A 25,567-nucleotide genomic window follows, 5' to 3' on the forward strand; every position below is an offset into this window, starting at 1 on the left:
GTATCAGGGGCACTGTTTGATGCTTCTGGCCCTGTCAGACTGGTTTGTCTCTGAGAGGAGTTTTGGAAGGGTGATCGTTAGGAGTTTTCTCTCTCCTCCTCTCTACCTCCAGAATTCCCAGTACTACAAATTAGAAAGGCACCATCCTTTGTGGGTTGTCAAAACTTACTGAAAACATACTTTTCCCATACTTTTTCTCAGGAAGGCAATCTTATCGCCTGTGTTCAGTAATATTATCTAGTATTTAATCCGGAAGTTGAATTTTTGTCCATTAATAAGGCATTTCCATTAATGTAACTGATGCATAAGTATCATTAAATAAATGAAATGCTAATAAGCTGCCAATGACTTTTTTCCAAAGATAACCAAGTCAGGGTAATGGCTTCACCTCTTGAACTTCACACAACTTGGGGAAGCAGCACTGAACATAAAAATATGATTGAAGATTACAGCAGATCAGGAATAATATTTAGTGCTGTGGAATATTATCAAGGGCATGAGCACATGTGTGTGTGTGTGTGTGTGCACGCGTGTGCATATGCCCATGCACTTGTGCCTTTGCACAAACATTGATTCCTGGTATGAAATAAGTCTATCTGTTTTCCTATGTAAAATGTGGAAGAATTGATGTAAAACAGCCTGCTAATAGCACAATCAGCAACAGAACTCCATTTCAGTGCCTAATCCACCAATTTAAAGTAGAAGGAAAGTTATTATCAAGAGCTATAGTATAAAGAGGGAGGGAATGTCATTTTGCTGCTTTATAACCAAATGTGCTTCTTTTTATCCCTAGAAAAGCCATATCTTCACACACACTCTTCAATCCATCCCTTTTCACATCGAGTGTTCCACAATATAACAGAGTAGAGTTAGAGAATCTCATCTGCAGGTAACAGAGGGAATGAAGATGGATGAATAAGCCTTAATTTTATGCTCTCAAAGGGTGGCTGATATTTGCATCTGCAGTCATTGCTGGAAAATGCAAATAACATAATTGGAAATGGGATGAATTTGATTATCATGTTTCATGAAACAAGCATTCTGTTGCAGCGAGAAAGAATAACTATTGGACACATGCTCCATCAATTATTTATCTTAGCCTTTTAAGTCCTTCTACCATGAGCTATACTTATTATCAACTGTGCTGACCTTAGACGCCCATTTCAGGATTCTGTGGGTGTTTATAACGTATCAGGTAATGATTTATTTCACTGTTCCAAATTTATGGAAAGCCAAGGCCAACATTCATAGTGCCGTCCTATGCAGAAGAATTTAAGAAGGGCCATGCTGCATCAGAACAAAAACCTATTCAGTCCAGCATTCTGTTCTCACAGTGGCCATCCATGTCCATGGCAAGCCCACAAGCAGGAGAGGAATGCAATAGCACCATCTCACATTTCCCAGCAAGAGGGATACAGTGTCAGGATATGGACAGCTCCAGTGCTCCATCTGGTGCCAGAACTGGAATGGCAACAGTAGGATCAGTGCCAGGCTCTGCTGGAGCCCTTAGCCTCCTGGTGAATGTCAGCTGGCAGACCAGAAGGAAGAGTTACAAAGAGCAAGTGCCTGCTTCCACTAGCTGCCTTGGTAGTGTAGGCCTTCCTGCTCTCCGAGAGATGGTTTAACTCCTGGATCAGGCTGTCTTGCTTCAATTGTAGTGCCTTTCATCTCCTGAATATTGCCTGACCCTTAGTAGATCCAGTCCCTTGCCATGCTGCGTCCTGCCATGCCCTGATGCCTTGCTACCTAACCTCGCTTGCCATACCTTTGCTGTTCCTGAATCCTGCCTGGTTACTTTCCTCAGATCCCTGCAGCCTGCTATTTTTGTCTTCCTGGCTCTTGACCTTTGGTTTGTTCATGACTGTCCTGACTTGTGCTCCTGATTCTGACTTTGGCCTGTTCTGGCCTCTGACTTTACTACCAGACTCCAGATTGTGTCTGGACTCTGCCCCGGCTTGAGGCCTGTTGCCCTGGTCCTACTGCTTCTGTCGTGACACCTACCATCCGTGTCCTGGACCCTGACATACAGGTGCTTAGAGCTACTATATAGTCATCATGACCAGTAGCCACTGACAGCATTGTCTTCCATGGATTTGTCTAATTTCCTTTTAAAGCCATTCAAGTTGGTGGCCAGCACCACTACTGGCCACTACAACACTATGGTAGTAAATTCTATAGTTTTACTTACAATCACTGTCTATAAGTTGGACTACTTCCTTTTACCAGTCCTAAAACTCCTACTAAACAGTTTTGTTGGCTTCTAGTATTTGGAAAAGGGGAAAAAAGCCTTCTCCCTGTCCACTTTCTCCACACTATGTATAATTGTATACACTTCTGTCAGGTCTTCCCTGAGTACATGTCTCCTAAGAAATAAGCGTAATTGAGTCCAATGAAACTTAATCCCATTTAGGAGATTACAGGATTGCAGCCTCCTGGTGCAATTCAATGTACGTTTTACCTGTGGAAATGAGACACCGTCTGTACATGTATTTCTACAGATGCAAAAGTGGCAGTCAGCACCAGAGCTCTTTCTGTAGACCACCCCTCTCCATTCACAGGTAGATCTATCATCCTATTTTTGCTGCATTTTGTATTTATTGAGAATTTGCTCATTCTACAAAGTTGGGATTCTTGTTTGAATTTAAGCAACACCATGTTGTCTATTGAACTAACATATAATGCAATGACATTTATGAAAATATATTCATAATTTAATGGCATTCCGGGGCACCATGGACCAATGACCCAACTCAGTATGTGTCAGCTTCACAGGAGCAATTGAGAAAATTCTACATTGTTGTCAAGGACACACAGAAATCCTTTTCCATTTCAGAAACCTTAATACCACATTATTTTCTTGCCCTCCTCTGCTCACTTCCCAGTGTGAGATGTAGCTTAGCTGAGATGACACAGTTTATGGATAACCTCTGGGCATGCCTATTGTATGTTTCTCTCTGTTTGAGTGCTGGAATTACAGACCAAATGACTTTATGGATGCAACGGCAGGCTGTAACATTGTCTTCTCATGCTGTCTTATTTCTTCGTTGTGTGTTCTCTTTTTAGAATAGTTTTCTCTATGCATCACCAATTATCTTTTGTTTTTGCTCAGTTGGGAGGACTGAACTAATCCATATAGTACTGCAAAAACATAGAACCTCTCTGTGTGAGGGATCCCACATATTACATTGTGATCTGTCACCCTTTTTTCCCAAGGGTAATTTGTTCACAAGTCCACAGAAAAAGCTAGTCAGTCATTACATTCCTGATTTGATGAGCACTTGTCCAGAAGCATGATGTACCATAATGTAGGACAAGACTCATTTTTAGGGTTTGTATATTGTAGGGGCTGAGAGCATAATTATACACTTCACCCCTCTTGTGATCCTCTCCTTTGCCAGTGTCTATTTAATCACTGCTGTCACAAGTCCAGTCCTTCAAACATAGCTGCTGGCATTCTGACTTAGGGCTCCCAAATCAATGAGGCATTTTAATTGTAACAAATCCCACGTTAAAAGTTTCATGGTTACTGTCTCTCGAAATCACATAGCTGGTAGCAATTAGCTATATGCTCCATACATTGTTATTGTTTTTTGTCAGTTTGGCTCTAACTTATGGCAACCCTATGAAATCCAGAATCCAGAGCAGAGCAGAGATCCAAACAGTTGGTTTCCATGTTGTTGTTGTTGCTGTTGTTGTTGTTAGCATATTCTTTTGTTTTTCCAGCAGATCAACATGAAATAGAGTCCTTTACTGAGCTAGGCTGGCCAGTTAGGGCTAGATTTGCAGTACAGATTGATTAATCCTCTGTTAACAACTAGCATATATCAAAGTAGTGATCTCATTGATGAGGTTAGCTCTTGCCTGTGTAAGGAATTGTTTACAAACTGAATTTTCCTCTCCCCTTCAATTCCAAAAAGGGCTGGCTCCATGTTCAGGGAGGTTAATGCTGCTTGTAGGCCAGATAGCAGGAACACATAACATTACTTACTTGGTCCACTTGTTTGGCTCAAAGGCAAAGCTCTGAGTTGATGAACTCACACACCGATCTCTGATCCTTCTTGTTTTACAGTGTTCCCTCCCCACAAAGCAAAGATGGTTCAGTTCCAACCAGTTGCTTGACTCTTTAACCTTGGCATTACAATGATGTACTCCAACTCCTCCTCGTTGTCTTCTAAGTAACCTTCAGAGTCAAAGAGTTCCAGCTTGAAATTTATGTATGTATGTATGTATGTATTTATTTATTTAGAAAGCTTCTATGCCGCCCCATTCGCCGAAGCCTCGGGGCAGCTCACAACAATAAATAAATGATAACAATATAAAAACAATATAATTGGAGACGTCCTGGCCAAAGATGTAAAATAAATAAACAATATTAGCAATTAAAATGATGTCTAAATAAATAAATTCTGTATCTTGAGAGAAGTGGGCCCAGTGCCTGGAATTGTAATCTCTACAGATCAGGAATAAGAGCAATGAATTGAATGGATTTAATGATTCCTGAGGGCAGCTTTATGAAGAAATCAAAGAAGAGGAAGACCTGATCAAATCCATACACACAAAGATTTATGCCAGCTTCAAAATTTTCTTTAAAACACTTGTGTTATGGAGTTCAAAGGTTACCAGGCATTCAAGAGTTAGACTGGTTCATCCACTTGTAAAAACACACAACAAGATACCCACAAATTTGCATCAAGGTGCAAAATGTCCATGAAATTTTTCAGGGAGCTTGATTTTACATGTAATTACCGCGGCGAGGATTGCATTTTCCCAAGACTGGAAAAGAGAAGAACCACCCACCGATGAACTGATACTAAAAAAGATCTTGGACTGTGCAGAAATGGACAGATTGACTTTCTCACTGAAGGAGAAGGAAGATACTGTCTTCTGTCAAACCTGGGACACTTTTTATTATTGGCTAGAGAAATGGGGCTTCGCATAGATTCAAATATGTTTATAAGTTAACATAAAAAGAAAAAATGTGGGGGCTGACCCAGTAGGTCCGATGTTTCTGATGACTGATGTTATTTTTAGTTTTTCTTTGTATTAGGTTTATTTAGAATAAAACTTATTCAAAAAAAATGTTTCGGGGAGGAGCCCATCCCTGATGCAGCAGAACATTTACAGATAATGAAAAATGAGCTCAGGGGCTTGTAAAAAAGAAAATGCCATAAACTCACAAATACCTTCATCTCACATGTCTTGCGGATCCCTCAGGGTGACAACTCTGCTTCATTTTTAATTAGTTTCTAGCCCTTATTACTGTAAATAAAAACTTTACCATTTAAAATGTGTGCTACCCTGGAAATATTCTTTCGTTATGTCTATAGGCTGCCCCATTCCTGGTTTTGTGCCTCACTTTTCCTGTGAATTACTCAGCAAACCGATGAGCCAGTCATAGTAGGAGTTTACACAACAGATTGCTTGAAACTTGCGTGCCCTCATTTGTTGATCAGAGTTCAGCCTAATACGTGGGCCTTTAGGGCACCGTTACTCTATTAATATTTAATTAGGAGTAGCACAACCCCATAAATCAAAGGTAGTGGTGTCGAGGATCTAAGGAGATAAATGGCTGGGTCATACATTTATTTCTCAAGAACCTTTATTGGAGAAATACACATTCCAACAGCTGGGATGCATCTGACTAGAGACTGAAGAGACTGTGCAGTGCATAGCATAGGAAGGCCTGAGGCATTGTAATTGGTCCAGACACAATGCAGGCGACAGGGAACGTCTGCTCCCCTATAACATCCAGTGTAGTTTAAGAACAGCCCTGCTGATTATTTGACTGGCTCCACCATGCGAAACATGGTGTTCTCTGTTGATGGGCTCTGGTGAGCTTACCTTGGAAGTCGTAGAGGGTGGGGGAAGCCACTGTTCTCAGTATCATTGGGTGTTTGCATCTAGCTGCCATTTACATTTTCCACAATGCTCCAGAGTGCTGGCACATTGGGGAAGTCTAAATGTTGGCTAAATGCAGCCACCTGGTGATCCAGGCTAGGGGCCAGCAATGCACCTACCAGGATATTGGAACCCAGGCAGTGCCACAAATATGGGGTGTTGAGGTCATTCCTGGGTGTCTCTTTTCTGTCAGGAACCTTCCTAAGTTTATTTTGTTAGTGCATAGATTTCCCATCTTTTCACACTTGCAAGGAACTTGAGGCAGTTTCCACAGTCCCTCTCTTTTCCCTTCACAACAGCCCTGTGAGGTTGGTTAGGCCAAGAATCTGACCCAAGGTCAGCCAGTGAGTTTCATGGACAAGTGAGAGCTTGAACCTCAATCTCTCAAATCTAACATCCAAGCCACTGGTGCACACAAGCTTTTGTTACCATTGTTTATGTTTGGTTTTCTTCTTGTTGTTGCTTCTGAGGGTTTTGGAGATGAGCAAACACAAATAAGTTCAGGTAATTTTTTGAAGCCAGTCCAAGAATCTGAATATAATCCTATCCAATTTCTCCAGGTCCACAATCCACTGAAGTTCTTGCTTTCAGTGGCCCAAATACCTTCCCTTCCCTGAAACGTACAGGGCATAGTGGAAGACGAAAGGAGTTCCCTTCCCTCACTTTCTCCATCTTGGTCCCTGTTCAATATTGGAGCCAGTCAAGATGACCCCTGGGTTTCTGAAGGCCTTCAGCTACAACACTTCAAGTACCCCACTCTGTGAGTCTGTGGTCTTACCACCATAGTTACCAGTTGTTCTTTCTCCTCCCCTCAGTCTGCTCATTGCTACTATTTGCATGTTTGACAGGCAGTGCATCCGTGTGCAGAGGCCTTTGTTCTTCCTGCTCCCTACACTGATGTCTAGGACAGCAAGACTCAGGTGAGCAAGCAGGCTGTGAAGAGGAGCACTCCAGGAGACGCTTGTGCAGGTGCCCCACCATGCCTATCCTTGATGCTCTCCTGGCCCTCAGCATCCCTTCCACCAAGCTCCTCTCACCTCCCAGAGGGCTTGTTACTGGTGCCTCAGAGCCAAGATGCCCCATCCTTCCCTGGTAAGCCATGGAAAGTGGAGTCCACGGAGGCTTGTCCTTTCCCTCCATCTTCCATTCCTTATCTCTGTTACAGGATGGGAGCAGGACAAAGATGTTCTTTTCCACTTCTGCAATCCTGTAAGTCAGGTTTCTGTGAGCAGAGATATGAGTGTGGATGCCCTGTGGCAAAGGCTCCCAAGACCTGAAAAGAGGCTGTGGATAGCCTGCAATGTTTAGGTGATGCGTTCTTGCCTCCCTGGGATGGCCGAAGACTGCCCAGGTGGTGAGCACAGATTGAAGCATCCTTGTCCTTCTCTCTGTGTGTAGTAGGAGGAATAACACAGATCTGTGCATAAACAGGAAACCAAGGAACAAATCTTCAGTGTTTGGAGTGGGACTAAAATGAGACACCCAGATTAGTTGCTCACTGCAAGGGTCTGAAAGTTCTGGCAGCTTCTCCCACCCACATAATACATATGGGGGAGCACAGTCTGCTGGGGTAGTGCAAGCCGTGAGCCTCCATCTGTGTTCAGCTGGTATATTAGTAAATAATGCAAATATTACAAATTAACTGTGAGCTTCTTGAAAGGAATGTGAAACCTGAATAAGTCCTGGAAACTCTGAAATTCCACCATGCAGATTGGGGGAAAAAGGTATATTTATAACAGTTTTCTTGGTAGGCTGATTAGTGGAGTGTTTGTGTCCAAAGCCTGAGCCACTGCATGAACAGAATGCCAGATGGACCCTGTACTGAAGGCTACTGGGAGAACTTTAGGTATGGAGGAATATCAAATTCATTGGCCTTGCACCAGTTCATATAGATGAAATCTGAAGAACTTTGGGAAACATCTGCCATTCCTCCATGTTTGAAAGAACTTCATTTCAGACAAGCAGTGCTAGGCTGTATGTCTCTCCTTGCCTCTTCTCCCCCCCCCCCTCTCTCTCCTCATTCTCTCTTTCTCTGTGTACATATGTATGTGAAATATATATATGTACCCATATACACACATTTCCCGACACTAATAAAAAGGAAGCACAAGTAGTTGATATCACCTTTTGTACAGACCAGAGGATTAAACTAGTGACCATCCCCTGTCAGGTTTGCAACAACACCTTGTATATGAATTTGAAAATCAAATTCACAATGGCAATTTTACTTGGCAGCCTGGATCAGTAGTTGAGAAATAGTACAACTACAGCAAACTGTAGATTTATTACAATTTATAACAATTCTCTTGTTAGTGGAGCCTCCCTGAGCATCTTATGGGTAATAACACCACCAGCTCTTTTAAAAGTCTGCAGAGGCCACTTTTTTCATAATTACTAGGCTGGTGCCACCTGGTGGTTATCTTAAAAATCTATGGAATGTTCTGAAAAATCCACACATTTCTTGAACGGTTATTTAAATAAGTTACTTAAAATAAGAAACACATTGCCAAAATGTCCTGTGTCTGAAATTAAGCTGTCTGTTATATTTGCTATCAATGATGGTAGCAAATATGACTGCTAACCAACAGCTTCTTCACAAGATATGAAAGCCACCCCTGCTATCTCTCCATATTCCCCTTTTAAAAATTCCAAATGCAAGAAATGTTGCAGCTTTTGCATTCCATGGCACTTTTGCACCCTTCTTTCTAATCCATGTTGTTAGTAGGTCTCACCCTCTTCCCCGGCGACACAGTGTTCTCAGTTTGCTTAACAGCCTATGGCGGTGGTGGTGAACCTGTGGCACGCGCGCCACAGTGGGCATACAGAGCCCTCTCTGTCGGCACATGAGCCAAGTCGCCCCAGCATCGCCCCAGCAGCTGAGCATCAGATAACAGCACACATAGGGGCCATGCGCATGCTTGGAAAGGAGTAGTGGTGCCAGATGATGACGTCTCAAGCCACAACTCCTTAGCCGCGACTCATCCAAGCTTTCGCATGGCCGGTAAGTGCACTGCCAAGGATCTATGTATATTTGCTTGGACTGGCCGTGAGTGGTTTTTTCTAAACTAAACCTCAGTTTTCAGGTTTTATTGCAGCGTTGGCACTTTGTGATAAATAAGTGGGTTTTGGGTTGCAGATTGGGCACTTGGTCTCTAAAAGGTTCACCATCACTGGACTATGGTAACCTAACTCTAAGCCTCCACAACTTTGGAGGAGTTGTACCCAAATTTTTGCTGGATAATTCTATATTTCCATTTTATAAGATATTCTAGAAGTATGTGTTTTATAGCAAATGAAGTCCCTAGTGTACTAAAAATACAATTCCATAAATTAACTTGACCTATCCATTGGCCATGCCCCCCCACCATGTTCAATATCTGTATTAGGGTACTGTTTGCATGATCTATGTACACATGAAGCACTCCTCTACAAGAGGGGGATTTTGAATTGGCCCAGTAGTCCCCCTTGTATGGAGGACCCCAAATGCTTATGTTAGTATGTATCCTCTTTCATGCAGGCACAAAATGCAATGACTCTTGCGCATTGGTGGCAAACCTGCAGTCCCCTCACACATGTATTCAGTTTGTAAAACTGTTTGTCTGAGCCCTCTTGATATGTGAGATGTGCTACTTACATCAGTGGTTCTAACACAGCCCTACAGTGGCATTTGGTTGGGGGAACACATATTGTTTTCATTTAAAATATGAGCAGAAAGTTTCAAATTTATTTATGAAATCAGTTTAAGCAGCTACCTGTTCTGCCTGTCCATAACATTGTTGTGGGTGTGTAAGTTTTAAGCATAGGCATCTTCTAGTCAACTAGAGTGACCCAGGAGACTGCAAACTCTTCCCACAAAATTCAAACACTGTTTATTTCTTTGTTTGTTTCATTTTTATACCATCCAATAATCAAGGCTCTCTGGGCAGTTAACAAAAGCTTAAAACATACTAACAAAAAGAGGGGGAAGGAAACTAACATAAGACGATAAAACCACAGCAATGGCAACTGAATTAGCAAGAAGTAGAACAGCGGAACAGGATAACAAGCAATATTAAAACTAAAGTTTAGATGTTAACTATTAAAATACTGCAAAAATATAAAGGTTTTCACTTGGCTCCAGAAAGAATAGAGTAGGCACCAGACACACCTCTTTGGAGAGCACATTCCATAGCCACGGTGCCACAACCAAAAAGGCCTTTCTCCTGGTGGCTACCCGCCTTACTTCCTTTGGAGGGGGCTCCTGGAGACGAACCCCCAAAGATAACCTTAGGGTCCAGGTAGGTACATATGAGATAGTGCATGCCTTCAGATAAATGGGCCCCAAGATGTTTAGCACTTTGAATGTTATTACTAGCACTTCGAATCTGGCACAAACTTCAATCAGCATCCTGTGCAGCTTGAACAGAATCGGTGCAATACATTCTCATGAGCCATTTCCCATTAAGAATCCTGCTGCTGTGGATCAGCTGAAGTCTCCAGGCCGTTTCCAAAGGCAGTCCCATGTACAGCACATTGCAGTAATCCAAACAAGGGGCTACCAGAGCGTGGATAACTGTGGCCAGGCTCTGTCAGTCCAGATCCTAACCATTTACCCCCTTTTATAACACTGAAATCAGGCTGAACAAGAGGAGGACTAGTCTCCTCTACTCAGAGAATTGCACAACTTCGCCTTCTTTGGCGAGAAGGTTTTAAATGAGGGCACATTTTCCATATCCATTTACTGTTCACACAAAGGTCAAATAAATGTACTTTCCTCTGCCTAGGAGCCAGCCATCCAGTAGGTGGTGCCCAATATCTGGCATTCCTTCTCTGAAGGAGCACCCCCACTCTGTTACCAATATAGCATTTATAGAAGGATGGTTCATGTGGGGAAAAAGACCCTTTCATTATCTAAGTGTCAGGCACTGAAGTGAAGCTGTGATTTTGCATTTAAAGGCTACCTATTCTGTCCTGTAGGGAGTCTGGTGATCTGAGTCCATTTAAAGATCTTTTGGTCTCTTTTACATGGTCCTTGGTGATATTCAGGTTTCTTTCCCATATGAGTATGCTTTTTTCATTTTGTGACTATAATATTCTGTATTGACCTAAGCCAAGTGCAAACTTCTTGCAAGTGAATACAAATTGTGTGCCTTTTTGCCACACATAGCAGAAGGATTTCTACAATTATATTTTAAATTGAGCTTTTAAGCTGTTAGTCCCAGAATAAAACCCCACAGAATGAAAAGAGCATAAGAAGAGCTATGCCAGACTGAACCACAGCCCCACTGATACATCACCAATAAAGAAGACAACCGAAGACAAAGATTTACAAAGAGGTTTATCGGTACACATGTGAATTTAGCAATATTTCTTGTAATTTAAAAGAGCAATGCAATACTTCCCACCACAACATGCTGTCCAAGGAAAAATAGTTGACTGACTTCTGGTCTCCTTGCTTTGGATTTGTAATCTTTATGCTGGAATTGCAATGGACTGTCTTTCAGTGGAGGGTGTCTTCAAACACAAGACTGCCTTCTGTGATACACACAAACATTTTGTTCCCATTTTGTCCAGCCAGGTACGTATCAGAAGCTCACAGCAGCCCATGAGTGCAACACCACTCTCCTGATTGTGATCCCCTGCACACTGCTTCTGATACTGGAGGAGGAATATAGCCTTCACTATTAGTAGACATCGATAAATTCTGTAAATGTCTTTAATCCCCTTTAAGCCATCATCCTACAGCAGTGAATTCCATCACCTATCTATACACTGTGTGAAGTATTTTTATCTGACCTGCAACTCCCACCAATCAGCATCATGGGACAACTCCAGGTACTGATATTATAGGCAAAACATCCCTTATCACTTCCTTCGTGCCATGCCTCATTTTGTACATCTGTTTCCCCTTACTCACCTGAGACTAAAGAGTCCCAGGCATTGCAAGCTTTTCTCATAGAGGAGTTGCTGCAGCTCCTTGAGTATTTTGATTCCCCTTTACTGGACCTTTTCCAGCTCTCCAATATCCCTTTTGAGCTGTAGTGATCAGAACTGTACACAGAACTGTATTCCCAATGTGGTTGCACCTGACATTTGTAAATATATATCTATGTCAATGTGATACTGGCAGTTTTAGTTTTAATTCCTTTTCTAATTATACACAAATGGAATTTGCATGTGTTTGTAGTCTTTAAAATGTATTATATAGCTGAAATTAGCATGCGTTTACATGGAGGATTACTGTAGAGATCTGCATACTGCATACATTAACAGAAGAGGTGCTTTGCTGAATTGGATCCCACACTTGTATAATTCAGTATTCTGCCTAGATGGAAGTTCTTGTTTGTGCCAGTTTTGATTCAGAATACTGCTGCAGAACTTGGAGGCTTTAATGAACACAACTATACTGAGGTTCTGTGAAACTATTTACCTCCCTTTTTTAAACAGAAGTCATCTTCAATAAGAACCAAGAATATGTAGTATTGAAATCCCATTCCCAAAATAATATGTGCCTTGGCCCTGACTAGCCATCACCACATCTTGCGGTCTTAAATTTAATATTTAATTCTGCAGTATAGATGAAGAAATTCTTCCTTTTCTCAGGATGATCAGGGTATGAGCTTGTGTTTACATTGGCCTGGATACTCACTTCAGATCTGAAAACGGGGCATGCGAGTGTACATACCAAACATTTCTCTGCAGCGTTTCATAAGCAGGTAGCATAGATGATTCTTCACGTGTAATCTCAATTGAGGCTGAAAGGTTAATAACTGGAATGAGGTGGATTTTTGTATATCCTACTCCTAGCTCCTAAGAGGCATCCTGCTGGTTCAGCCAAATGCCTGTATACTCCCGTTTTCCAGGATGGCCAACCAGATGCTCCTGGGAAGCAAGGCATGAAGTCAACAGCCCTCCCTCTTTCTTTGTCTCCAAGCAACAGATATCCAGAGAGATGCCTTTGAACCTTGAGGACCTATTTATCTACTGTGGATAAAAGATGTTGACATGCATACACTCCCTGAATTGATCTAATCGCCTCTTAAAAGTCAACTAAGCCAACTCCCATTACCACATAGTGTGGAGCTGATCTTGCATCATGAAAAGTACTTTCTTTTGTTTGCCCTGAATCTACTCCCTGAATGACCTCCAACTCTTCTGTAGTATTATGAAAGAGGAAGGAAAGAATCATCTATCTCTGCTTTTTCCACATGATAATTCATTTTCATTTTCCAAACTACAATGAGTGGGGACTGATAAAGCTATAAATCAAAGTGTGGTAGATCAGATATAATGCATTTATTTAGGATTCATAGAAGGAGAAGAGATTTACCAAAACCTTGAAACTTTATTCATGCTCTTTAAATAGCTCAGCAAAATCATACAATGACCCAATAGACTTGAATCTGAGATAACTCAATAAGTATGGGCAAATGTGTCACTTTGCTTTCTCTTACATTTTTAATCACAAGTTCTTTCTTCCTATTTACAAAGACATTCACAAATTGCATTAACTTCTTTTGAAAAAATGAACCAAGCAGAATTCTTAGCCTTCCGCACTGTCCAAGTTCAACAAGTACAAATATTCCAAATATGTGGTACTTGCCTGGCATGTAGCTGCTACAGATGAAGTGGCTATCAGGGAAAAAAATGCAATGGGACTAATCCAGTACCACAAACATGAACAAACACACCATCATTCAAACCCAGACTTTTAAGAGATACACACTTAAAGTTCCCTTGTTGACTGCATCTATACTTTTCTCTTTCCTCATATATACAGTCTATTTAGAAGAATTTTTTAAGTTTTAATTTTTAAAGGAACTTATGAAATTCTCATTTCTCTCTTGAGATGTGTGATGGGCACACTCTAAAAATTAGCAGCAGATTGCACAGAACATTTCCTGCCTCGCAGAACCTCTGGCCAGAGGGTCTAGCCTGTAGCCACAGAAAGCCAGTGTGGTGCACTGGTTCAGAGCACAGGACTGGGAAACAGGTGATCTGGGTCGTAGTCCCTGCTTGGGCGTGAAGCCCACTGGGTGACTTTGGGCCAGACACAGACTCTCAGCCCAGCCTACCTCACAGGGTTGTTGTTGCAGAGCAGGGGTCCTCAAACTTTTTCTAAAGGGGGACAGTTGACAGGTGCCAGCGGTGGGCATGATCCGCGGGGGGGCACAGGCCAGTGAGGAGGTGGGGCGCGCATGCACTTGTGCACATGCAAGGTGAGGACGGGGGGGGGGGGGGGGGACACGCAGGGCGAGTTGCCGGCTTGCTCACAAGGAGATTGAATCCAAAATGACCTCCTCATGAGCAAGCTGCCACTGGGCGCCCACGGTGAAACACCAGCTTCCTCACGAGGAGATCATTTTCACTGCGCTAGACCAAAACGACCTCCTCGTGAGCAAGCCATGTGCCCGCATGCACCCGGCAAATGCAAAATCTGTGAGGTGGGCTGGTTAAATGGGCATGGCGGGCCTTAGTTTGAAGACCCATGTTGTAGAGTAAGATTGAGAGCCGCAGGAGAATTATGTAAGCCACTTTGAATTTCGTATAAGAAAAAAGCAGCATATAAATCAAATAAATAAATAAACGTCTGACTACCTTCATTTGATATATGAATATGTCCATTAAGAAATGGTTCCAGACTTGACACATAAATCTGCTTTGCTGTTCCAGTGGGTTGTAATTATTTGCCATCCTTGCTGCTGCTAAAGAATACAAAACATGAGACCTGTTCAGATGTTTATCTCTATCCAGATGGCAAGCCACCTCCCCCTGTTGTTCACTCACTGAAAGACACTTCTGCGGCATGCATCCACACGCAGATGGGGGCCACCAGTGACTGCAAGATGTGGAATAGTAGATATAGCTGGGAGTCATACTTCTTTGATGACTGGGGTGTACGTCTGGACTAGGAATGTCTAATGCAGAATTCTCAGCCATTTCCCTTTCTACATTCCTTTGACAGATTGCACTAAAATTCCCATCCAGGTGTATCATTAACTTAATTGCGGCATTTTCCCTCTGCCCTCAATCCACAGAACTCAGGGCAATACCATTTTTCCTCCTTCCCACTTTATCCTTACAACAACTCTCCCAGGAAGGCTAGGCTGAGAGACAGACACTGGTACAGGGTCACCCAGTGAGCTTGATGGCTGAATGGGGATGGTCATGAGCAGAGCTGGCTGGAGCCAGGGGTCAGACTAGATGGCCCAGGAGACCCCTTCTGACTTGCTCTGTTTCTGTGTTTCTCTAAAACTAGCCCTCCTTGGTCCTAGTCCAGCACTCATGTATGAGGCTATCAATGGCTATGAAGCAAGATATCTGTATATTACCGCCAGTGGCAGAGTTGATGTACCTCTGTATACCAGTTGCTTGGGAATGTTTTTGTGGACATACCAGGGTTAGAATGCTATAACAGACAGAGCATTGCTAGGCTCAGCTTGAGTCTTATGTTCTTTTCTTCACACTAAAACTTATCACCGCACTCTTGTGTAGAGTTTATGAAACGTATATACTGCTCACCTGGCCAATACATCAGAGTGATCTGTAATTGCAAAATGAAAATTAAAAACAACAACAACAACAAAGAATGGAAATACCAAATATTAAAATATCATAATTATTGAACACATTACAGAGCCATCAGTAAAGTTAAAGATCAGAGCAACTCATTGAAAATTAATTGCCTCTTAGAAGAGAAAGCTATTAGGATGGCAAATAATTTATACATTGAAGATGTCAGATGGGTCTCCCTGGAAAGGGCATTCCACAGATGGGGACTGTTACAAGGAAGGCTGTTTCCTTTGCAATTCCATGTTGCAGCATTCTTGAATATTCTTGCAATCAAGGAGGAATACGTAGGAGAAGGTTCTCCTTCAGGTATATTGGTCCTAAGCTAGTGAGCAGAGAAGAAGTACTACAATTTCTAGTGTTACTCATCCGATCATTTTGTGACATTTTCTCACCTTTAGGATTTTAAAAGTCAATGCCAACACTTTGAATTGGACCGTAACACCCCAATCCAAATTATGTGTAAGCAGGCAATGTTGAAATGGGTAAATTCTGCCCAAACGTTAACAGCATTAAGTACAAGTGATGCTGTTTCTCTATATGTTCTAATAAACTTGCCATTTTTCTTTTGCCTGTAGCGATTTACCCAAATTATGCAAATAATGCTGCAGTAGAACTGAATGCTTGCAAGGGGTCCCACTTGGAAATATTAACTCAGCTTGCAAGTTCTTTGTAATTGCTAATAACATTGTTTTCAAAGGAAAACAAATAGGGAGAAACAGCACAGTGTGATAGTTTGGTTTTAAACTGATTCACCCAAAGGCAGACAAACTGGTGATCTAAGATTAATAGTTTGCTATGGCAGTCATTCCCCTAGCAGGCTGTCACCCCAAAAGTCAAGCTATTAGACATCCTTTGTGTAGCTATTTGTATTGAGGACAATGTCCAATGATTCAAGGGCAGAAGGGTTGGGAACAGAGCCTTCCAGGTGCCAACTCTATCTCTCTGGGTCTCATGTCCCTGCTGGAGGAATCTTCACCTGAAGAAAAACTAGAGACAGACAAAACAATGGAACCCCATGGCAGGGGTCCTGTGAAGAGTCTGGGCCCTCAGGGGAGATGGCCATGGATTTACCCCTGGAGAAAGGGAGTTCATCCTCTGGACTGGAGTGTGGACCTGGCCCTCTACAACATTGGCACTTCAAGGGTCAGACCAGCAGGACCTTTTCAGGAAGTGCACTGATAGAAAGGACTTCCCAGCAAGGACTACAGCAACACGTCCAGTAACAAACTGGGACTGAGGATCAGGAGACCCCAAAGAAGCCTGCAGGATCAGCTTAGTCTGCCCACTCCCCTGAGCTTCCATAGCATCAGCACTTTGTGATCGAACTGTTGTGTTACGGACATTGGCCTCCTGCTGCCTCTGCATCTTGCACTTTGTATTGTATCTGGCTGCTTATCTGTACTTGGACTATGGATGATCTTCAAACCTCCCTTTGGGACTCTTTCCTGGGAAAACTGCATCCTGCTACAAAACGTGCTTTTAAATTGCTCTCCTTTTAGTTTAAATTATTGCTCAACCCGATCTAGCCATAGCAGGATGGTGGGAGACTTGCCTTCAGGACCCTGGCAGCAAACTGACCAGAATGTGTTGGGGCAAATAGAGTCAGTTAAACTAGACTGCAGTGTAGGGCCATAAGGATGGTGGCTGGATTGCAGGGAAAGCTGTATGAGGTGAGCCTGAGGGATCTGGGTTTTTTTCAGCCTGGAGAAGAGGAGACCTGAATGAGGCGACATACGGGTATGTGAGGGGGTGTCACATGGAGGTGGGTAGAGACCTGTTCTCCCCTGCAGAGGAGGGCAGGACACACTCCAATGAGCAAAGCTCAGGGAGCCAAGGTTCCATTTGGATGCCAGGAAGCACTTCCAGACAGTTAGAACCCCAAGGGTATGGAATGGGCTTCCATGGGAGGTGGTTGAGGCCCCATCGGTGTGGGTGTTCAAGGATAGGCTGGACGTCCACATGGTGGGCATGTTGTGAGCGGAGCCGGCTGGTGCCGGAGGTCAGACTACATGGTCCTGGAGACGCCTTCTGACTTGCTCTGTTTCGATGTTTCTAAATTGAATTAGAATATTCTTTCTGACTCTCAATGGGACAGCCAGGATGAAAGTGAGCAGGAATGCCTTGCAGCAGTCATTGGCCCAATAAAGCGAGTGCATGCATTCTTGGATTCTCTTTGAGACTGTGGCCTCGGGGACAGTCATTATGAGCACCTTTGCCTCCAAAATCTACTCTGCTACACAAAATGTTTGACTCACTTTCAGCATTCAGTTTAGGGTGATTACACTTTCTAGTAGTTCTATCAAAACAACCACCACCACCTTGTGCAGGAGATTAGCATCTGACAACTGCGTATATGTGCGTTTTGCTCCATGCAGAGATAGGAAAGGCGTGGTTTGCTTTGACTGTGCAGTGCATTTGGTGTATTCACTGTGATGATTAGACACAGCAAACAAACAGGTATGTGTGGTTGTTTAAAACCTCTGCCTGCTGTTTCAGCAGAAAGAAACGTGTGTACACACTGTGGGAAGGAAAGCCCAACTTGTTGATCTGGATTTAGGCATGCAGAAGAGGGCTGGTGAAAGCAGAGTTTCCCTCCCCATGGCAGCCCTTCTTAATGCTAACATTACACAAATGCCTGGTGAATCTCCTGAATGAGCTGGGTTTTTTGGGGCAGGGAAACCAATGGAAGCAACTGCTGAGTCTTTCCAGCCACAGAAGGAAGGTCTTAGATTCAGCCCTTTTGGTTGGCACCCAGTGTCCACCTGTGGAAGCTGCTGTGCTATCCAGACTGAAGAACATCAGTAGCGGGTGGGCAGTGATACTTGTCTGCCTTATATGGGGGAAATTACCAAGCTAATCAAGTTGAAAGGCATATTCAAAAAGCATGTGTCGCAATGTTTAAATCAACTTCTTTGGCTCCTTTTGATTAACTAAAATGTACCCTCAGCTACCAGTAAATGCACGTACTTAAAAGTATTTATAAAATATTGACCGAGTCAGCTGTTATTTTAGAAGGGACATTTCCTCTTTTCAGAAATGGAAATTGTCACATGCACACATCTGTAAATGCAAAGCATTCTATTTTGCTTAGATAAATGTCCATGAGCTGTCCAGAGACCTGCGTATAATATCCATGCGATACATTGCCTGAACGAACGAAAACAAGAATAGCTTTGCTTTATTTATGCACATTTAATCACATGTCTGCTCGATCTAAACTCATGCGGTTAGGTGTTCTTTCATCGGGGGACAACTTTTTGAAAACACTCGCCCCCACTCCATATAGGTGATGAAACCGACTTCCAGACCCTGGCGCCCTTTAGGTATTTTGGACTACACCTCCCATCAGCCCCTACTCGTCTGGTCCATGGGCAGGGATGGTGGGTGTTGTATTGGAAAACCTCTGGAGGAGACCAGCTTGGGAACAGTAGCGCTGTGATCAAGGACGCGCGTCTGCGTTTTGAGCTCCCCAGAGCGCACCGCCATCCATCCCTCCGCGGCACCGCTGCGCTGCTCGGCGCTGGAATGCGCTTCCCGAGAGGGGGCGCAAGGCCACGTGACAGGAGAAGACCCTCCTCCGCGCATCTGCCTCCAGCGCCTGCCCGGGCGGCCCGCCCACTTCCTCAACTCTCCCGCGCGCTCCAGGCGAGGAAAGGGAAAGGCGGGCGGGAGCGGAGTGGGCGAGCCTGGCGCTCCGTGGGCCAGACGGACGCGGCGCGCGTCCAATGCACACGAGCGCTGCCGCCCCGAGGGGAGGGGAAAATCGGGAGGCTGCGCCCAATGAGGCTGCGGCCGGAGCGGGACTTCCTTCGGGGATCCCGCCGGAGAAAGCCAGGGCAGGAGAGGAGGTGACACGTAAGTGCGGGGCTGGAAGGTGGCCAAGGCGAGGCAGGGCGCGGGGAAGTTCTCCTTGCCGGCGGTGGAACGGCGACGACGAGGAGCGCAACTTGAACGCAGACGCGAGAGAAGCGCCCCGGGACTGGGTATCGCGACAAGGAGCCCGGCTTCGGAGGTGGGAAAGGCTTTGGAGGGGTCGCCTAGGACGAGCAGAAGCAACGGGGCAGTGGGAGAAGGCGGTGCCCCTCCGCTTGCGCCCCCCCCCCCCCGTGAATGAGGGAAAGTCATCGAGCTGGTTGAACGGGGCGAAAGAGAGAGAGAGATAGATCGTGGCAGAACAACCTTGAGATTTCCCTGCACAAATTGCAAGCAAGGGAAAACCGCTGCGGGGATGCTCCGCTTCTTCGGAGCTGCGCTCGTCCAAGCGAAGTTGTAGAAACGTCATTCTGAACGCATGCGAAGAGGGGAACTGGCCCCCTCTAGAAGGCAAGGGCCCTTGCAAGGGAGAACAGCTTCTGATACCCCCCTCCCCCCCCATGCTAAGAAAATAAAGAGATCCTGGAAAAATCCCACGCCCCCGTCCAGCCGGGCTGCAGCATGAGCGCGGAGACCGGGCGAAAAGTAGCGCAGTGCCAAGTAGCGGCCGGTTGAAGTTGGTGCCGGGGTGTGTGGCAGCAGCGTGCTAGGACTCGAGCTCTCCCGCTCCTGCTGTGAGCGCTGCCTAAAAGCTGAGGTCTCGAGGTGGACGGGCGCCTGGATCCTCCCAGGAGGGACTATGGGCAACGGGATGTGCTCCCGAAAACAGAAGCGGATCCTGCAGTCCCTCTTGCTCATCACCGTGGTGTTTGGCTTCATCTACGGGGCGATGCTGTATTACGAGGTGCAGAACCAGCTCCGGAAGGCTGAGGCGATGGCCCTCAAGTACCAGCAACACCAGGAGTCTCTTTCGGCGCAATTACAAGGTAACAGCTGCCTTTCTCCTACCCAGGAGGGCTCCTGAAGCTCAGTGCTGTCATATTGCATCCTAACAGATTGGCTTGATTCGTCCTCAGTAGCGTCATTGGCCTGTGTGGTTATTTTTATGACTACATATTTATAGCCTGGCTTTTTTCATCTTGTGAGCAACCCAAAGTAGTTAACATACTTCTGTTTTTCTTCACAACAGCAGCCCTGTAAGGTAGGTGGGGCAGAGAGGCTATGACTGGGCCAGAGGTACCCACTGAGCCTGTGGCCGAGAGGAGACGAAACCCTGGATCTCCCGGGTCCCCAGTACAACACTTTATCCACTGTACCAGCTCACACTGTAATATATACATGCAGTTATATGTACTTCTCTGCTGTTGAATCTACTATTGATCTCTGTGATGCTATTGGGAGTTGAATGTATACAACTCTGTGGGCTTAAAGAAATAGAAGTGCTACTTTTGTGGACTTAAGTCAAGGTCTGTGCAATCTCTTCTGCTACAAGCAGGGCATGAAGATATACTGTTCCTGAAAATGGAGGTTCCATGTAGCTGACAGCCACTGATTAGACCTAGCCTCCCTGGATTATTATAGGTACCTCAATTGGCTAATAACACAGTGCATGAAAACTTTGACATCATGTTATAGGAAAGTTATTGGAATTTGCATTTTCAATGCTGGTAGTAATGTAGCTCAGGTTAATTAAGTTACTAACTTAATTAAGTTACTATCAGTTAAGTAACTGATAGAACAATGTGAATAATAACAGTCATTCTTGGACAGTGTACAAGCACTATGATTTCAGTAAATCTGGGATAGCCAATTAACCGGAGGTTATGAAGCAATTATATCTGGCCTAATATTTAATCAAGTTAAATTATTCCTTTGCTTTCACTTGTAAAGAGAGGGAGTGATTTAGAAATGGGCTGAAACAGAGTGTTCATTCTCTTTCTGTTTTGCAATACCCAGGTCATTTGCTCCATAATTGTGAAGGCCGTTTAATCTGTGTGCACAACTTTATTGTAGCGCCTGAGTGCCTCTGAAGGAAGCATTTGTATGGCAAAACACACTCCTGCTCTCCAGATCACTGAAATGTTTTGAAATTAGAGAGGTACATTTCCATGTGAACTGGCCTCGTCCACACTTCTCAGATTAATGAGTGCGGTAGAATGCAGCTATATTAGGAACCCACACTTCTCTGAATGTTGTAGTGTGGTTGTTGGCTCAAAAAATGAATGCATATTTTATGATGAACTAGTTTTAGAAATACAGAGTTTGTGTTGCAATATATTCAAATTAGTATTCAAATACACATTTCTGTGCAGATGTTTTAAAAAATACAGATTAACATGACAATGACACAGAACAACTGTATGAATAAACATGTGCACAAGTGACCAGAAATACGATTACATTACATTGCATTCATTACACTGCATTTCTATTTTACTTTTTTTTCTTCTTGTGAGGAACCCAAGGTGGCTTTCTCCATTTTATCCTCACAACAGCCCTGCAAAGTAGGTTAGGCTAAGAGTGAATGACTGGGCCAGGGTCACAGAGGGAGCTTTGTGGCCAAGTGGACACTAGAACTTGGGTGTTTTGCATCTCCTGTCCGACACCACCACACCACACAAGCTCATCCATTTCTTTCTGAAAAGTGGAATATGCAGCAAGACAAGTAGCTGATACCTCATGTAAATTCTGAATAGGAAGTGCTCTGGTGTGACTCAGAACTAGCCTTTCTTATATATCTACATGGGTGATTGTATTTATAATATAAGGTTGGATATATGTAAGCATTCATACATGCATATAGACATTAGCTGATTGCAATTATTCCATGAAAACTATATAGGTACTTAGTTTATATGTTTTTCATGCTGGAACATCCAATATGTTCATCCTTTGTAGTCGCCCTTTCTCGTGGTGCAGTATCTCTGTGGTGTAATGTAACCAGTAATTAACGCGTTGCATAGAAGCATTCTTCTCTTTTGGACAGAGGCTCACAGTTCGGCATCTGCCAACAGGCATTGATGTAACTGAGCGCTTGGAAATTCACTAATGAACGTTGACGTGCATTGATCTCTGGACATTCATGATATTGTTTTTCCCCCCTGAAAACTCTAATAGTCTGGATCACTGAGAGTGTCGTCCTTACTTTTTAGAAGGAATCTATGAGATGACAGTATTAGGAAGCTGGTGTTTGCATTTTGCTACGGACTAGTTCACAGCAACAGATTACCACCCAATGTGTCTGTCCAAACTGATGACGGCTGTTAATCAGGCATCTCAAATCAAGCTGACTTATTCCTTCTCCTCAGTCACAGTGCTTTTCAATTAAGTCTGTTCAGAGAGCCAGTTGAAAATTACGACGTGTTGAGAGCCCAAGGTGTAGTGCAATGGTTAAGAAAGTGGGCCTGAGACTCAGGTGATCTGAGTTCTAGTCCCTGCTCAGTCCTGGGTCTGCTGGGCAGCTTTGGGTTGGTCACAGACTCTCAGCCCAACCTACCTCACAGGGGTGGTATTGTGGGGAAAGCAGGAGCAGGAGAATTAGTAAGCTGCTTTGAGTTCTTTAAAAAAAGGGGGGGATATAAATGAAGAAAAGACAAAATGAAGGGGTTTTCCTGTATGTGTGAAACAGCTGAAGGAGTCAGTGCAAAGTGATCTTTATCTACCTGTGAATTAGTGCTCACTGCAAGGTAGGCTTTTCATTTCCTTCACATAGGAATCTGTCAGGCCATTGGTCCTATATCTTTGATTGGTGGTAGCTTTCCAAAATCATAGGAGGAGGTGTTTCCCTTTTCCCACTGTCTGATCTTTTAAATTTGATTGGAGTTGTCAGGAATCAAACCTGGAGTAGAAGGAGTGGGCTAGGGCGCCCTGCATAGGAAAAAATAGGAACTGAGTTTGTGTGTGAGCAACTGAGAATCTAGATCTATTCATCTGTCTAAAACGAGTCTCTTGTTGAAAGGTCCTAGCAAAATCAGAAATTGACAAACTTGCGTACCCCAAGGGTACCAAAAAGGTGAAAGAAATACATGGACTAGGAGTTGACTGTGTGGCAGATGGGCAACTCTGGCAGTTTGATATGTTTGTCAAACGTATTTGAAGAGCAGTGGCTGAGAATGAACATCCTGTTCCCATGTGAAGTTAAAATTCAACAAGTCTGCTTTCTCTCTCTCACGCCCCCACCCCCTTCAGTTTGCTCTTGCAAACTGGAAAGTAACAGGGATTTGCTCTTGCAATTTACAGGTGATGTTGGGAGACTTTGGCACATTGCTTTCTTCATCTGAAGCGAATGCTGGCTGGACAATTTTCTTATCAAAATAGGCAAATGCACAAAAGGCTGTTGCATAGAAGCAGTCAGTCAGAAGAGTAACAGATCATGGATCACAGAGCAATTTATCCAAGGAGGTGTTCCCAAGATAATTTAATGCATATTAGTTAAACTTTCATCAGGATCTGACAGATCTTTTGTTTGCTCCAAGAGATGACTGAAATGGGAAGTGGGTGCTTTTCCAATTCTGCTACAGTTTGTAAGGTTCAACGAGGTGGTCTGATTACATCAACCATTTGATTTTAATTTTTTTTAATGCATGATGCTCACAAGTAATGTATAGCACTTACAATTTCTTAATTACTTGCAGCTGAAAATTGGGACAAATACCATTGAAAAGCACTGTGTGCAAGTCTGTATGTACTTTAGTGTACACATTTTTGCTTGATGTTTCAGTCTTCAAGTGATATGAATTTGCATGTGTAAACCAACCAGCCTTCCATACTAGCCAATCTACATGGATTAGTTGGCTCCCTTTCTATTCATCAAGTTTGATTTCTGTGCAGAAGAGTATAGTCCCTTGTCTTTTTCCCTGCTAACCTGTTCACTGGGACATTGTTCTGTGTCCTGAAGGATCACACTGGTAAGCCCAGCATCAAGAAGACCACGGGAGGAAAGGGACAGGAGAGCCTTCATTGCAAATGTTTGCCCTGACTGACTGAACAAATACCATGGGATTATGCTTCTGCTGTACCTGTATTAAAGTTCAAGGGGATTTTCAGTTTTCCAATGAAAAAACACAGTTGTTGCAAGTTGGAATGTTTTCAGCGCTGATCTAAACTTAACTTTATGTGCGTATGTGTCTCTGCAGGCAGGTGTGTGTATTTGAATTGAAATGTCCTGCACAGGAAGTCAGGAGTCCAGATGCTGCATTAGATGCCATACTCCTGGTTCCTTTTTCTGCATTTGCCCAGCTGCACCCTGAGCAGTGCAGTGACAAGCTACCATGAACTAATTTCCCATGGGAGCAAGTTGCAGAAGGAGCATGCTATGGCTTGGCGCTACATGTGAACCTGGCCAGAGTGAGTTATTTGGGTGGTTAACAAAATACCCAGATCCCATGGCTTGTTTTAGGGTTGTTATCTCTCCCCCACCCCACTCCACACACACACACAACCTACCTGGATGGATTCACACAGAGCAACAAGCTGTGGGCATGTGCCCTGCTCTGTTTCCATTTTAAAAATGTCAGCTGGGATGTCACTGCAAGCCCTGTGGGACGATCAGCCCATGGTAGATGGTCATTGTGTGTGAACAGAGGAGCTGACTGGGAGACAGAAGGGAAAGCCAGCTGTGGGGTATAGCTACGTGGGGGTTTGGCTTGGAGGGAGGTGCTCATGGTCTTGGTTTGCCTTGAGGCCCAGATCTAGGAAGTTCCAAGCCCTGTTTGCAAAGCATTTGCTGCAAATAGCTCTTTCACTTTTCATGTCTTTCAAACCATCCTTAAAGGTTTGAAATAGTCTAGGTTAACAGGAACAATGAAAATATGAAGTAAAACAGCTTTGGTGAAAAAGAAAAACAAGTTGTAGTGTATTTTTCAGCCAAGGTGTGTATTTGTCTTTTGTAGCTTGACTGTTTGCATGATGGATGTTCAGGGAAGCTGATTGATTGTTGGCTTCATCTTGCCCTTCTCCCCATTTTTCACTATTCTATTTTCTTTGAAATTGTTGTAAACTGCTGCATTATGCTTATTTTATATGTTCGCTCACACCTTTATTTTTTAAAAAAGCAGAAATGCTTTAAGAAATAGAAAACTGCTCTACAAGTTGTAGTGGGTTGCATCATGTGGCACTGGTCAGTAGATTCCCTTCCAGGACTTTTCTTAGCTTCCAGTGCGCTGAGTCCATGGACAACCATTTTTAAGAGCTAGCCCTGAAACAAAGTACATCTGTTTATGAAAGAGCTAAATAGCTTTCTCTACTTTCAAAAATAATAGTTTTGTACGCTCCCTCTAACTGTAGGTTTCTAGTATACAAGTGA

General features: G+C 43.7%; 1 protein-coding gene across 2 annotated transcripts in view; it reads left to right on the forward strand.

The window, feature by feature from the left end:
• Positions 1-19,284: 19,284 nt before the first annotated feature.
• Positions 19,285-25,567, forward strand: part of GOLIM4 (golgi integral membrane protein 4) — a 62,764-nt gene continuing 56,481 nt past the window's right edge. The window contains exon 1 of one of the 2 annotated variants that reach the window (XM_044434419.1): positions 19,285-20,249. In XM_044434419.1, the coding sequence (XP_044290354.1) occupies positions 20,063-20,249 (187 nt within the window). In that variant the 5' untranslated portion in view covers positions 19,285-20,062. The remainder of the gene's footprint in view (positions 20,250-25,567) is intronic. The other variant, XM_044434418.1, reaches the window with a different exon arrangement.

This window comes from Varanus komodoensis, unplaced genomic scaffold, assembly GCF_004798865.1.
Source record: "Varanus komodoensis strain SLA01 unplaced genomic scaffold, ASM479886v1 scaffold28, whole genome shotgun sequence".
Taxonomy (NCBI): Eukaryota; Metazoa; Chordata; class Lepidosauria; order Squamata; family Varanidae; genus Varanus; species Varanus komodoensis.